Source organism: Python bivittatus, unplaced genomic scaffold, assembly GCF_059951505.1.
Source record: "Python bivittatus isolate LINGU-HERP-01145 unplaced genomic scaffold, Pbiv_v1 ctg000700_np1212, whole genome shotgun sequence".
NCBI lineage: Eukaryota > Metazoa > Chordata > Lepidosauria > Squamata > Pythonidae > Python > Python bivittatus.
The window spans coordinates 90477632-90494084 of NW_028277098.1; the positions used below are offsets into that span (position 1 = coordinate 90477632).

General features: G+C 38.7%; 1 protein-coding gene across 3 annotated transcripts; it reads right to left on the bottom strand.

Moving 5' to 3' along the window:
- Positions 1-1589: 1589 nt before the first annotated feature.
- On the bottom strand, positions 1590-16197 carry AURKA (aurora kinase A). Of its 3 annotated transcripts, none has more exons than XM_007421828.3 (9): positions 16118-16197; positions 14177-14226; positions 12829-13090; positions 11244-11349; positions 10515-10706; positions 6923-7061; positions 4578-4726; positions 3039-3213; positions 1590-2287 (listed from the first exon to the last, which is right to left on the bottom strand). In XM_007421828.3, exons 2-9 carry the CDS (start codon positions 14222-14224, stop codon positions 2096-2098), a joined length of 1263 nt encoding a protein of 420 aa, XP_007421890.1. In that variant the 5' UTR covers positions 14225-14226; positions 16118-16197; the 3' UTR covers positions 1590-2095. The 3 variants fall into 3 exon arrangements, with proteins under 3 accessions (XP_007421890.1, XP_025030276.1, XP_025030284.1); XM_025174508.2 differs by having other exon boundaries at positions 16068-16146; XM_025174516.2 differs by having other exon boundaries at positions 12829-13086; positions 16068-16136.
- Positions 16198-16453: the final 256 nt, after the last annotated feature.

The window sequence follows — 16453 nt, forward strand, 5'->3', positions numbered from 1 at the left end:
GGAAAATTGGTTAAGCAGGGTGGTGGTGAAGAGAGTCATGTGACTAGGCCCAATTTTATGACCATTTTTACAATGGTCGTTAAGCTACTCCAGTCATTAAGCAAATCATTGTGGTCATTAAGGAAATCCAGCTTCCCCAGTGGACTTTTTGCCAGAATTTGCTTAACAGCCACATGATTCACTTAACGACCTTCATTAAAAGGTTGCAAATCATGATCACATGACTGTGGGGGGGTGCAAGGGGTTGTGACAGTCATAAGCATGAGTACAGGTTGTAAAGCACTTTTTCTGAGGCCATAACTTGTTAAATGAATGGTTATTAAGCGAGGAATACGTATAGCTTGTTTAAGCAAGCTCTCCACCCTGTTGGGGGGGGGGGAGACGGAGGTTAGGCACAGGACACTAAGAGAACTTTATCTAAATGAGGCAGCAGCAACAACCAGTGATCTTCACAGATCTTTCTGTAATGTGTTCACTTAGTGACTCACTTAGCAACCAAGCTGGAATGGAATGTGGTCCCTAAACAAGGAGAAGGTATAAGTTCATACCAGGCCAATGGTGCTTGGCTTAGCATATTAACTTTGTTACATCAAGGCACTGTTAAGGTCAACAGATCTTTCTAGCAGGTTCTATCTTACCACCAGTTTTAAGGAGAATATCACCCAACATTCCTGAATCAAATTTCAAGACCACTTTTAACAGATATACAGGGAATCCTTTATGTCCATTTGTTCAGTGACCAAAGTTACAGCAGTACTGAAAAAATGGACTTACGACCATTCCTCAAAGTTCCAGCTGGCACAGCATCCCTATGCCACATGATCGCCATTTGCGACCTTCCCTACCAGCTTTCCACAAGCAAAATCAATGGAGCGGCTGGCAGGAAAGTCACAAATTGCTCCAGTGTCCACTAGAGTATGAGATCCTAGGGGTTTCATACTCTATAGCACCTCCCACCCATGGCCTCCGCTGGCCCTCTCACCGCCCCCACCGACCCCCCCACGCTCCTTGCCTAGGACTGCTGCCTCTTCCTGCCTAATGACCCACAGAGTCTGGGGTTATGACACCTACCAGGACTGCTGGGATAGCCATCGCTAAGCGATAAGGTTACATGACATTGCACTTTACAACTGCATTGCTTAGTGATGTCAATCCCAGTCCCAAGTGCTATTGTAACCCCATGACTAGCTGTATTTTGAGAATTGCCTGGAATCAGTACATGCCAAAATAGATGATTTGAAAAGAACAAGGCTTGTATTTTCAGAATCAAACATTGTTTATCTGAACTATACAGGTAGCTTGAAGTCAAATTGTGTGGTTAGTTAAATGTAAATTCTAAGATTTAAGTACCATAAGATGCAAGTAAAAGTGCTGTAGAACCATCATGATTTTGTAATGAAGTTTTACTAATGCTTAAACAAGTACAATATTATATAAGAATTGATGATCAAGATAGTCCCATACAGTTTTTCTTGTAAGAAAACTTAAAATGAACAATTGCACACTATCAAGGATATTCTAGAAACAGGATATTCTTGATCACTGAATAAGCAGTTGGGCATCCAAGAACAAGTTGTCTTAAAGCACAGTTATTACTTATAAAGTCTTTATTTAAGAGAGCTTCAAAATGTCTCATAACTGAAGACAGTGACTGCACAGTTAGCACACATTTACTGAGGCAGATTCCATCCACATCACCTCACCACACAGGTTACCTTTAGCCTACAAAATGCAGGCAGTTAGGGTGTTATTGCACTGTTCCAACAGCTTCATGTGACTATCAAGGAGCAAGGAGGATCAACAGAACAGCAGCTATTTATCTGAGAAAGTCCTGGACAAGTTGTGCCTCAGCAGCTCTGGATCGCATGCAAGAAGAGTTCAAGTATGTTTAAGATATTCACAGACTGCTTTGAATGGAACCACCAGCAATACAGCATGCCTGTTAAACTGCAGCTCAGACTTCATAGAGTTCATAGAACAGCTCATCATGCAGGAAACTTTGAGCCCAATCTTATACAGTATTGCCTATATCAGCTGCATTACAATTGTTGCCATCCCAGCTACTTTGGAATTATAATCAGCAATGCATATTATGCTATGACTGAGTTTTGTTAGCAACAGTGGCTTCCACAATTTTATGCTTGGGAGATTTTATAGAGTTTGATGTAACCCATGGATGTTTAAGCACATCGTCCAGCGGTAATCTGTGCTTTGGGTCATGTTTCAAGAGCTTTGAAATCAGATCCCGAGCTCCCTCTGTTACAAAAGGAGGAAATCTGTAGTCTACCTTTAAACCAAAGAAAGTTACAGTTAGAAGAGAATATATGTAGCTCAGGGTTGAATTGTGGAGTCTTTGGGGTTCTCTGAGCTTGGTTGTTTTCTTGCAAATGTTTCATTACCCAGCTAGATAACATCTTCAGTGCTAGCACTGAAGATGTTATCTAGCTGGGTAATGAAACATTTGCAATCAAGCTCAGAGAACCCCAAGGAGTCCAAAGTTACAGTTATGCACAAAGCACTGCATTCAAGGGGGATTAACAAGTCTACCTGCCATCTTGCTATTATCTTAATTATCCCATAGGGTTTCAAAAAGTTATTCAGCTTATTGTATATCAGCTTACTCCTCCCCGTTTCTTAAACTAGCTCAAACAAGCCTGTTTTCAGTCTGGTTTGTCCTACCTTTCCAATGCAGAATGCAAGTGGGAAAGAAAATTTGGCTTGGAAGTAGCATATCAATGTAAGACACCATCCAAATGATTGCTACTGAGAACTAGTGCAGTAAATGAACCTGAATTTCCCAGCTGACAAAAAGGTACTAAAGAAACATGCTTAGTAAGTGGAAATTCTAATCCCTGAGTAACATCAGGGAACTTCTTAAGGCAGTTTTAGGGCTCTCAAAATCTGAAAGGCATCACTTACTCAACAGCCACCTGAAACTCCTATATATAAAGAGAATGAGTTTTGGACCCTGTTTCTAGAGCAATTAAGAGAAGCAACTTGGGCTAGGATACATCAAGCAGGGTGATAATTTGACTTACCCTTGAAATGGCTCTATATGTCTCCTGATACGTTTCTGCCTCAAAAGGAGGCTTTCCTACTAAAAATTCGTAACATAGGACACCAAGACTCCATAGGTCCACCTTTTCATCATGTGTCCTCCCTTCAATCATTTCAGGCGGCAAGTAATCAAGGGTGCCACATAGTGTTGACCTCCTAGGATAGCAAAGTATAGAGCAGCCAGAAAACCAAGTTACTTATCTAAAAAGCACTTGAGAGATGCTATTAATACTCACGTGCTACTCTTATTAGTATGTTTTAAGACGTTTTGTCTATGAATGTAAACCTAACCCTAAATCAGCGATGGTGAACCTTTTGGGCTTGGCGTGTCAAAATTTTGGAAAATGCCTAACTCTACTAGTGTGTCATCCCACCCACCCCCGAACAAAAGTGAAACGATTCTTTCATATTTTTAAAAAGTACAGTCCAATCATGTGTGGTGCTATGTATTACATAAAGAAACATCAAATAATTACAAAAATGAAATGCAAGTAAAACAAACTCAGTTTCTTTGGTAACTCAAACAGGGAGAATAGTTGTTGTCGGGTATTGGTGAACATTGGAGTGTCACTGTATTGTCGAAGGCTTTCGACAATACAGAGAACTGCTCCTGTCTGTGCTCCTGCACTCTGAAGATGCCGGTCACAGGTGCTGGTGAAACATTAGGAAACCAAACTTCCAGAACACAGCCACATGGCCACACAGCCCGGAAGACCCACACCAGTCATTGGAGTGTCACCTTTGACATGCTTGTCATAGGTTCGCCATCACTGCCCTAAATCTTTCTACCTTCTCCGTCCTCACAGTACTTGACATTTTTGCATATTACCAAAAACATTCCTTTCTCAAACTCAAATCCAAAGTAGCTTTGTAGAATATTAAATCCAACCCTACTCACACTTCTCTGCATATCTTCCTTACTCCCTTTTTATTAGAACTTATTTCTCTTGTCCCCCTTCTCCTTGGTTTCTAGGATATTACCAGTGTTTTCTTGCTGTTAGTTTATCCTATTTAGAATTCATATCTAGCTAGGATAGCTGGTGTGATATTTTGAGTTTGAATTCTCCATTAAGGGTTCCACTTTCTTATATATTTAATTATTAAATAAAATGGGTTCCTTCAGATTGTTAGATTTCACCTAACTATACGGTGGCCCATAGACGCTCAACATTTCAAAAATATACATTCTGAGATAATACATGCAGTAACAACTCTGAAAGAAATGCTAAAGCCATTGAATTCTGAGTTTTAGTTGGAAAAGGAACAGAAATGACATAGGGGTGGAGATTAGCTTAATTTACTTTGGTATTCTTCAGGAAAACATGGTTGCCAGCATTAGAATATGAACCCCAACTAATTTAAATATATTTTCAAATTAGAGTTATATCCTTCTCAACTGAAAGAATCAGAAATATTTAGCTATTTTTGTAAATTTTACTACTTATAGAAAAGCATGTTGTATATTCAGATAACACTAAGCTGATTCTACTCTCAAATTTGAGTATTAAACAGCCTCCTACCTAGAAGATGGAGCATGCACAGACCATCCAAAGTCAGCAATCTTGAGCTCTCCATTTGATCCCAGCAACAGGTTTTCAGGCTTGATGTCTCTATGAATTACTCTTTTTGAATGACAATATAGTAATGCATCTGCAAGTTCAGTCATATACTGTAGAAAAAACCAACATTTGCAATTAAGGCTTAACAAGTTCAGATAATGCAATTTAAACAGATATGGCCAATGATCATATATTCACCTTGTACTACTATAGCCACAAATGGTATAAAAACACTTAGAAACTGTCAGAAAAAGAATAGGAAACCTCTGTGCATTAGTCATATGCTACATTAATGGGCTAAATAGCAAGTCTCTACTACAGAATGGTAGCCCTGAACATTCCCCATAGCATAGGTTAAATAAGGCAAGGCTTTCTTCAATAGCCTTTTAATCAAGTTTTTCTTAATCATTATGGATCTCACCATCCTTTTACTAGTCAGATTACTGAATTATCACCATGATAATTTTAGAAAGGTCAACCTACTTTAGTTTGATCACAGAAGTCTGCTTTAATGCAAAGTAAACCTGCTCCAAAAATTAGCTTGGTTCCTCATACTTACTAACCATTGGTCTTTACATACGAGTTGCTTGTAACTTTGTCCCAAAAGATTCAAAAGAAATTAATGTATTTATTTTGCACTTTTCTGGCAAGCAGGTGTTAGCACATTAAACAAAATTTGATTAGACCATACAAGCTATACTGAAGAACTCTCCAATATTGAATGTTCTATCAATGACTGGGATGCATATCTGGAATGCACTTCTGGAATCTTTGATAGTCAAGCAGTTTGTGAGAGTGGTTATATCTGTTATCTCAACTACTGAATGTGTGTCAACAACCCTTCCCAGCTTGGCATCCTCCAGATGTATGAGTCCCACTTTCCCCACTCACTGCTACATTTACATGATGGGTGAGAACAGCACTTTAAGTAACTCAAATTTTTTGTAGCCTGTGTGTCCCTCTTTTTTTCCTTTTGCTTATATTTTAAGAAATCTTCAAAAAGCACAAAGTCTCCAAAGGTGTATTTCTATTTTCAACGTTCCATGAAAAAAAAACCTATATCAAACATCTTTCACTGAGAAAAAATCCCTAACCATCTCATAAATTTAAGAACAAGAGAAACAGTACTCCACCTGGGTACATACAAATCAGATGACCAATGGAAAGAGTTTGCAACAGGATCATAGTATTCCCATCATTACTTGAAAGAAAATAATCAGATTTAATTGAAAACAGCTACAAGATTGCTAATTAGTTGGGAATGCAAAGGGCAGATCAAATCAGCTCAAGAATGGGCCTGTGAGGTTGCCCAGATATCATTTACCGTATTTTTCCGACTATAAGACGATACTTTTTTCTAAAATCCTTACCCTAAAAATTGAAGGGCGTCTTATTCAAGGAAGTCAGCCGAGAATTGCGCGGTTGCAAAACTGCCCATACTTTGTTTCTGCAGAGAGGCTTCCTCCTATTGCTAGCCTCCAATCACGAGTGAAATAGCTTGTCTCCCAAACAGACTTCCTCCAATCACGAGCCTGATGTAACTGGCGTCAGCTGATGCTGAACAAACCAATTAGAGGAAGGCTGTTTGCAGAGACAAGCTATCAGCAGTTTCACTCGTGCTTGAATGTAATCAATTATGCAAAAAAGCCTGGAAATAGAGCTTCAGAGAGACAGTTTGGACCTCCTCCCACCGAGTTTATCAGGTAAATGTTAACTAATTACTAAATAAAAATGTGTTCTGCACTATCTTTAAAATATTGATTTAATTTTGGGCTGGAAAAGTGGGGGTCGTCTTGTACATGGGGGCATCTTATTGTCAGAAAAATATGATAAGTCAGAAAAAACACAACATGGCACAAAAATCTTAAAGCAGTAGCCAGTGGCAATGGACTTGTAATCCAAAACACTTGGAGGGTACCAGATTGATTCAACATAATTTAAATACAACGAATAACCATTTTATTTTGAACTTTCATTCTCTTCCATGAAAGCTGAGTATCATTGAAGAAATATCTTCTCCCTGTTAACTTCAGAAAGGGGCTAAACAAAACAGCTCTCTCCTTTTCAGTGAAGTTCTCCCATTGTCTCTTATTGGTGATGTGCTTCAGCGGGAGAAACTATGAACTTCTACCTACCTGAAGATTTCAAAATAATTATTTTCTTTTAAACCCAACTATTTTCAGTATACCCAGATTAAAACCACTAGAGGGAATAACAACTATACCAGAGCACCCATTTCGAAAGAGAAAATAGCCTTAGTATTTCATACTAAAAGTTGCATATGCATTGCCATTCACAAAACTTACAGTAGCCGTTCGTTGCTCATCAAACTTGGTGAGCTTCTTGAGTTCTTTGTACACTTCTCCACGAGGTGCGTGTTCCAGGATTAAATACACTCTTGTTGCATCATGGAAGTAACCATACAGCCGGAGAATATTGGGGTGCCTACAAAAGCAGCATATATGAATTTTTAAACAAGACCATTGCTATTAATAAACTAAATACCTATCTCTATATTGCCCTCCCTGTTATATACAAGGGATAAACAACATTGAGAGGCTGGAGCCAAGCAATCTGTTCAATGGTATGTCACCAGAAAAAGTTGGATTACGTTTTCAGCTCTTTGAGAAGGTTTCAGCAATAATAGAAGCAGGAAGCCTGACAAACAAATTACTCTCATCACCTCCCCACTGGGCAGAAATAGCCATTTTTCAGGGTGATTTAGAGCTTTTGGGGTGATTTAGGAATGAGAGCAGTTTGCCTCCTAAAGGTCTTTAGTTTTCATTACCACCCTCAAAACCTGATAAATGGATCAAACACCCCCCCCAAAACCATCTCTGTATGTGTAAAAGAAAGAATTCCCAGAGGTCTCCAGCTCTCATTTGTACCCTGAATTGCGAACAATAATAATCGTACTATTGAATTTTTACCCTTTTACCATCCTATTTCAGCATTGCAATCCTGGCTTGCTGAGAGGCATATATGGCCTACAGGCTACCCACCTATTCTATGTATAGCTAGTGCTCATTTAGTGACTGACTTATTTAACAACTGTTTGCGGTTATGACAGTGATATAAAAGTAACTTTGAGACCAGCCCTCGCATTTACGACCTTTGCAGGTCTGTAAAGCAAAGGAAAACTGAAGTAAGATTGTAAGCACAGTTGCAGTTTCACTTAGTGACAGCTTCACTTAACCACCAAGTTGCTGGTCCCAATTGTGGTCGCTAAATGACGACTACCTGTAATAACTTCCTGAGGTAAAAAAAAATAGTTTATTCTTCTATAACATCCAATTCAACTGCAATTTCAGTCTAAACCCAAACCTGTTCCAGTTAAACAGCACCAATAGCTAGTTAATAGCTATTGACAATTCCAAGAACTTTAAACTCCTATGAGAATTGAGTTGTTTAGAATAGCTTACATCACTTGGCAATTAAGTTAAATTTAAACTATTCACAGGGCTCATTTTACAGAGAATAGTAGTGTAATGGAAGCCACAGGTTCCTACTCATATATCCTTATTCATCTGAGAAATATATAACAGAGAGAATATATTCTATAACAATGTGGAGCCACTTAGTTGGTAATTCAATCTACTGTTGCCCAATAGACCAAGTTTCAATTCTTAGTATTGATTGTTTAGAAGAGTCAAGACAAATCTACAGAGTTCTTATAGTACTGAGAAGTTTCATACTTTATGCAAAGTGAGTACCCCTTTAAGATAGTTATGTACAATCCAAGGCAGGCATTTATTTCCTCAGAAATCTATGCTGTGCAGAAATACTAAAGAAAACACTTATCTTACACTATACGTAAGGCTTGCATATAGCAATGGAGTAAAAATTTATTTCCTTCTCATAGCAGACCAGCTCATAAATTTAGAACTGTGGCTTAAAACTTCACAACACACTTTTCAAAAAATAATCACTGGATATAGTTCTGTCATTTGATAACTAATTGGGAAGTGAAGAAGCACTACAAGCTCTTTTAAAGTGAACATTAAACTTGATGAAGCAGTACTTGTAGTCCAAATAATTTAGGTTTCTAGAATTACTGTGTCATGTAGAAAATATCTGAAATTACATTCATGCACCAATACTGAACAAAGACTTAAAGTGATTTGGGAAAAAAGCCTCTATAAATCATGCCCAATGACCTTTCATTAAATAACTGTTCTGATAAATCTTTACATATATGCAGAATACATCTAGCTGAATATAAGCATTGTCAATATCTACTTGATCCCCAACTTTTCTAGTTGGTTGACACATTAGGAATTTTGAGAACACATTGAGGTATTCTGCAGAAGGAAGGGAAAGCTTGCCCTTTCATAAAACAGCTACCATGACTTCTCAAACTCGCCATTCACTTGCAAATAATGTAAGCCCTCCATACCACAGAATGTTCCCTCCTGCCCTTATCTTTGCCCCTTTCTCAGACAAATAGACCTTGGGTTGCAGCCACACCTTTCTTTCTAATTAAGTTTATGGGGCATTTGTAATAAAACAATATATTTGTTTATTGTTTATGTACTGCTGAATTCAAAAAATGACTCCCAGAGGTTTACGCTGCAAAAACATAACATTAAAGGCAATCAAACACAAATAACCATAAAAGCAGTAGGCACAACAATGACCATTCACTCCCCAAAACTCCTCCAGAACTGTCTTTAGCAGTTTCTGACAGGCCAACAATGAAGGTGCCAATCCAATCTCAAAAGGCAGGTTGTTCCATAGTATGGTGGCTGCAGTAAGAAAATATTGCCCATGAACCCCAGCCCACTTCACCTCCCCTTGCACGGAGGACCATTAAAAGATACTGGCAGGAGGTCCACACAGACCTATGGTGAGAAGGCAGTCCTGTAAATACCTCTTCATCAAGTCATACAAGGCTTTATAGGTCAAAACTAGCACTTTGAAAAAGACCTGGAAATTTAAAGGTAGCCAATATAGCATCCATAAAACATGTTATGTGGCTATAGAGACTCTGGTTTATTAACAGTCTCATAGACAATAATCTAAAGAGGTAGTGCTGTAGCTATTGTAGGTTACTTTAGTAGCTGTGGGTCTAGGAAGGCCTCCAAATCATGGACATGATATCTCAGGGAACAGGCCACCCTTCAAAAATTATCACCAGAGACAACAGAGATTCCTTCTGTTCAAATAGCAACTGTATCTTGCTTGGATTTAATTTCATCTTGTTTTATTCCATCCAAAACTGCAGCCTCCAAACACAAGTTCAGAGAAACATTTAGCTGAGAATCATTAGCATACTGATAGTAGCTCACCTAAACTGACAGATCTTTCAAGCTAGAGCCACTGAGCTGACCTCTTCTACTCTGCTGCCACTGACTGGTACCACATGCTCAGGGTAGCACTGCATCCCCTAATTCTCAATTGTTGTAGGCAGTCCAGTAGAGTACCATAATTTATGGTTTCAGAGGCTGCTGAGAGGTAATCTACCAGAACAAGTGCCATTTCAGTCCCCTGGTCTGAACCCAGACTGAAATGGGTCTAAATCATCCATTTCATCAAGGGTGTTCTGTAGCCACTAACATGCTACTTTCTCAACAACCTTCCCCAGAAAGGAAGGTTGGAGATTGAATAATAGTTCTCTAAAACTGATGGATCCAGGAATACCTTCTTAAAGATGGGGCCTCCACTATCTCCACTTTAAAGGCTGAAAAAAAAAAAAACCTTCTCTGATGAAGACAGAACTGGGAACACCAACATTAAAAAGTAGCTCCCCTCCCAGTCTTTAACCCCTTTGAATAAGGGATGAGGAGTTCATTATAGGCTGTTAGCCATAAGAAAATGTTGAGGACAAGTTGACACTTCTTTAATTGTAACAATGAGGCTTTATATTGAATTTCAACACTTATTTGTATTCAGCCTTACCGAAGATGAGACTGTATTTCTACTTCTCGCCGCAGCTGATGTTCTACACCTGCTTTTTCCAACTGTGTTTTAAACAAGACCTTCAGTGCCAAAATGAATTTGCTCTCTTTCTCACGAGCCAAGTACACATTTCCAAATTTTCCTTTTCCCAAAGGACGGCCAATTTCAAAGTCATCAAGGGACCACTGTTTTCTATTTAAAAAAAGTATTTAGTTAGAATATTAACATTTTGTTCTCTCTCCAAAATTAACAATTTGTCCAGGAAATCTTTCTTACAAAGAAAAATGTTTTGTGGGGGTAGGCTAGAAGCACAGTGGGATAGGTAAAAGCACTATTTGTTTCCTTTGAGTAATGTAGAGGAAAATGCTTCAGTTTCCTTGTGGCCAGGAGAGAATCTCTTTGAAGACCTTTCTCAGTAAGATTGTATTTACATAAATGCCTACCACTTAAATATAGGTGTGCAAGACATTGTGACCTTGAAACATAACACACATTAAAAAAACCCACAACATATAATTGTGGATACCCAAGGATAATAATCACACTCACAAGGAAGAAAAAGCATTGACAATAACAGAGTTCATCTGACCAGCTGACCCAAATGCCTGGGGAAACAGCCAGGTCTTCAATGCTTTACAAAAGGCTAACAGGCTTGGGTCCATCTGAACCTCTCAATAAGCGTACATATCTTTGTACATATGCACCCACAGAAACAAAATAAGAACTTACTTTTTGGTTTCACTTTTTGATCCCCCTTTGCTTTCATTTTTAGAATTTGAGACTCCTTTGGCCTCAGTTGTTGGATTTGATACATCTTCATTTTCAGGCTTTTTCCCTGCACATAAGAAAGTTAAATTCCCTAAATCAAGCTTAGCCGTAAAAATTTAAGCAAATTGTGCTTTAAATTGTTCCTCTCCATAGCATGTTTGGAAAAGCATACACTTTATAGATGATGCAGAAGTTAAAGATGTATAGTCTATCTGCATTTAGCCACCGCAATCCTTTTCCAGCAACATGGTCGCTAAGCAAACCACGTGACAGAGACTGTGAAGATCACTGGTTGTTACCATCTCATTCAGATAAAGTTCTCTCATGCACCAACCCAGTGTTACTCTCACTCCAGCATGCATTGTTGTCAGGCACAGAAATTTGGTCTAAGTGTGCACATTTGTTGAATTTTTTTTTTTACTACCATTTACTACTGTTTTTTTCAACATTGTATTGGCAAACAGTCACTAACTGAGGTAGCAGTTAGTGACCATTTGCAAGGACTGGCTGTATACCTTTATCTAAGGATGAACACTGTTAAATTAACATTCCTGCATGGCAATTTCAATTTATCTGTATTCTATCTTTAGAAATTCTGTAGTGCCACAAACAAAATAGTCCTCAGTGGATGCACCATTACCTGGAATTAAGGGGCTCTGGCTAGCCCACCACTCATACTTAAGATACTCCATCTACTATAGCTATATGAAGGAAGAAAGTATTCTCTAGAAAGTACTCTATATTTAGAACATAGCACCCCATGCATTAAATCAAGGATGGGCAATCTATGTGCGTCCAAAGGCTAACATGGGATGAGGAAGAATGGGCAGGATTGTATCACATACGGATGGATCTGAGGCTTTCTTACTTTTTTCTGGATAAGTTTGTTTCCCTTTTAATATTTATGGCTATTATAGCATAAGAGTTTTTATTGTTTTCTGCCTCTAAATGAGAAACTGCCAATTTCAAACATGCTCTCAGCCAAAATTTAGTGACATGGTAGAAGTTTTCAGTACCCCAGCTGGAGGAACATTGATTCCTGTACTAAGTAATCCAAGGAGTCAGCTTTAAGCTTCCATTCACTTTGTATATAAAGATCTCTCATGGAATTGCATTTATGATTCATGCAGTCTTAAGAACCTTACAACTGTAATGATTTTACAAAGACAAATAAATGTCCACATTTAGAAATGAATCAATATTGCAATTTGAGCAGATACAACATTACTGAGACAGCACCATTTACTGTATTCTTATTTCTCTTCTCACAAATATTTAGTAAAGAGAGTGCAACTTGTTTTAAGACTACTTAGAGCATTTCATGGTCAAGCATTTATAAAAAGTTCACACCACACTCAGCAGTTCTAAATATTTCTTTACCAACATTTATGAACTAGTCATGTTCTTGTAGAAGATTTCCACTATGGCAATTCACCATATTTTCCAATACTATTTTAAAGCTTGTCTTTTTTTGCTTTTTAGTGTATATCATAATCACCAATAGATTTTCTATGAAGTTAGAAATAGCTGAAACAGCAGTACTTACCAGGTGCAGAGGGGTGCTGAGAGATTTCACTGGATTTATTTGGACCTAAATTCCTAGATGTTGGTTGAACTGCAGAAGTTGGTCGTTGCTGAGTCAAGTGGTTGGGACGTTTTGGATGGGTAACAGGTTTCTGTGCCTGGGACTGAATAGGCACTCTCTGGGGAACATTTGAAGCCATCAGAACACGCTGTGACTGAATTCCAATCCCCGGGGTTCGATTCTGGGTCACAGGAACCCGCTTTGGACCATCTACAACAGCTATCTGATTTAAAAACAAACACAACTGTGAACGCTGTTTCAGGCACTTCAGGGGAAAAAAAAGTTGCCAAAGTTTCCTAAGATTGTTTCTTTTGAAATAAGACCACTGGTGTTTTATTGGTGTTCTATAATATTTGGAAATTCAGAGTTTAAAATTGCAAGTTTACTATCTTCCTCCTTCAAATCAGATTTCTAGAGGAGGAACCAGCACCTTCACATCTTTGCAGTCACCCAACTTTGTCTCCCACAACAACTGACAGTCTAAAGCAGTGTTTCTCACCCTTGTCAACTTTAAGATGTGTGACTTCAATTCCCAGAATTCCCCAGCCAGCCATGGTGGCTGGGGAATTCTGGGAGTTGAAATCCACACATCTTAAAGTTGACAAGGGTGAGAAACACTGGTCTAAAGTCTTTTCCTGCTTCATCAACTTATTCCTTGGAGTGGAACTGAAGGAAAGAGATTATCAGTAACTAACAAATTCTAGGATGCATAAACACCAATTAATCTACCAATCTTAACTTTTTACTATCAATAGAATATTGGATTGAAAGAGACCAACAAACTGCATATTGAGTACAGCAATCAAGACATATTAGTTTCTGCATATAATTGGTTAATCAATTTGAGCTGTAATCTGTTGGGCATAACTATGAAGCCAATGATTCATCTATTCTGAAATAACTCCTCTCCAACTCCATCCTCAATCTATTTTGAACAGGGGCAAAGGGAACCTTAGTGATGTGTGTAATGGACAGTTATGTGAAAAGATGAATCTTCTCTACTGGGAACTTAAATTCCATTATCAGACTAAAACATGAATAAAACTCTGGATATAACTTAGGAACAATATTTTACATATCAGCATGTGCATTCCAATCTATGATCCCAATTATTTTTATTTAGATTAATAAGAGTTTAGTAGCATACAAAAGAAAGCATCTGAACCAAGTCTTAAAATGTAGGACATGTTCTAAGGAGTCATTATTCATTTACATCCTGTGATCATTACATGCTGAATAGTCAAGAACTGCAACACCTAAAAAAGGCCAAACTTACAATGTAGCCAATAAATGCAAGAAGTCACTTTACCTTGCTGTTATGTGGATGTCCATTCTGGTTTTCTTTAGTTTTGTCCATTACTATATTTAGAGAGAAGAAATTCAGATATTTAATGTGTAACATAATATAACTAAAACTTTTGTTATTTATATTCCATCATCCTGTTTGAGACTACCATTTCAATATCTTCAACCTATTCATATTAGTAAACCTTGGAAAAATTAAGTCACCATACTGCATGAACTCTGACAGCATTTTTCAGTGCCCTCAAGTAACACATCAATTTATCTATGTAACAGTACAGTACACATCACACAGGCAAAGAAATGCAGTTATAGTTTTGAAAGCATTTCCATCCCATAAACTGAATAGCTAAGAAGGCCTGTTAACTTGAGCTCTCTCTACAGTTACTAAGGCAGATGTTCAGCTATGATAACTTTATGACACACATATGTATATTAACTTTTAGGTTTTCATCTGGAACAACAAAGGATAGATGAAGAGACACAAAATTACCAAAAGATTTGAAAAACATAAGCTTAAGCTCATGTTGGTTTGCCTGGATGTATTCTTTCTTCAGACTTCATAATCTTTATGAAATATACTCTTCAGAACAGACAGCTTGTTTGTTCTCATAGGTGTTTTAAATCATGGAGCAACAATATTGTACCAATTGGCTTGATTATATCTCAATTGGAATCCAGCATTTTTTTTAAAGGAAATTTGCTGCAAAATAAACCAACCACCTCATTTTTTCCAAGAATGCTTCTGGTTCCACATAGACTCCAGAGGCATTCTTAGAAAATTAACATGGTGGATAACTGCAGTCCAGTTTAGTGTGTCCACCTATCCAGAAAGAAAGGTCACTAGGGAACTACTGTAGTACATAAAGTGGTAGGAAGTAATGTTACCAGCTTTCTTTCTGGTAAATATAACTGGCCATCCTCTATGGCAACTATTTTGTGGAAGTGCATGTGACAAGTTAAGAGCCTACTGTCCCAACTGTCCTCTAAATATTAACAATTACACAGCTATAGAGTTCCAGTCAGTTTTCTTCCTGTCCCAAGCATCTAAAGCTATCTAAAGGAACCTGGAAGCCAAGCAATCTTAATGCAACTTTCATCCACAATCACCTCAACTGTTTGTAGAATCCTTTAGTAACATATCTCCCACCTGTTCAATGGACACCTAGCAGTGTCCATTTTAGAATCCTCCTTTCCTCCAAGAAGTTAAATGGGACATATCTCACTCCATTTCAGTTTTACTACAGTATAGCAGCTTGTTATCTAATGCTTTGCTAAAACATGATTTGTCTGAAGTGCCTCTTGAACTAAATACAGTACTCACCAAAGAAGCACATGCATTTGAATCAATAATTTTTCCACAGAACTCTTCCTGTTTTTATTTATTTACAAACATGCATTTGCAGCCCAATTCCCCATTATTCTCTCCTCTGTGGTACTGATTCTTTTTTTTAAAAAAAACTACATTCTCCTACAAAAGCGATCCCCAGAAAAATTTAAATGAGGGTCTAGCCCCTGCCTTCCAGGTTAAAAGCAAGCTAAAAAGCAGGAAAGGCAAACGGGATCAGATGAGAAAAAGAAAACAAAGACACAGGTAATATCTTAAAGGAACTGAGGAGACTTAATCCAACAGAATCATCGGCAGGCCATTTCTATAGGGCTGACTTAGAACATCATCCAGTCCTCCCTGTGCCGATCTCTCCGTAAAACGAAGACTGGTTTGATAACGAAATGGCCACAGGTCCACGATGTTACAAACTAGTAGTGGGAAAACCCGATTACGAATACAACTCCCATCCTCCCCAGCCAGCACAGCTACTCTATTCTAACACTCGTGGAAGCCACTAAACGGGCGAGCGCCAACACTTAGGAAAAAGCTTCTCCCCACCAGCACGTACAAGGCTCTCCCAAGAGCCCAGCCATCCACCTTTCTCGAAGGCCCGCTCACCTCCTCCACAGCCTCTAGCAGACTCGAACGCTGTTTGAATTCAAACGCCCGCCCGCCTCCTTCAACGCCCTTTAAACCGCCCGCGCGCTCTGATTGGCGACCCTCTATCCTTCACTCCAAGACTCTCGGCCGCTTATTGGCAAGAAATTGGATAGCACCCGCCCTTCCTAACCGTCTCGGCTGAGTAGGAGCACCGGTTCCCACTCTAAGCAGGCTCGCCTCCCCGTCAGCTACTTAGAAAGGCGGGGCGAGACGGTCGTTTCTTCCCCGCCCCCGTTGCCCACCTGCCTGTAATGTAGAGACTAGCGGTTCAAGGAAATGTTCCGCTGCGGAAGG

Coding starts and splice junctions, on each gene's coding strand:
- AURKA (XM_025174508.2), bottom strand. CDS start 16,092: ATGGCTGGGCTCTTGGGAGAGCCTT. Junction 14,227..16,067: donor TGGGCTCTTGGGAGAGCCTT/GTACGTGCTGGT, acceptor CTCTAAATATAG/TAATGGACAAAACTAAAGAA. Junction 13,091..14,176: donor GACATCCACATAACAGCAAG/GTAAAGTGACTT, acceptor TTTTTAAATCAG/ATAGCTGTTGTAGATGGTCC.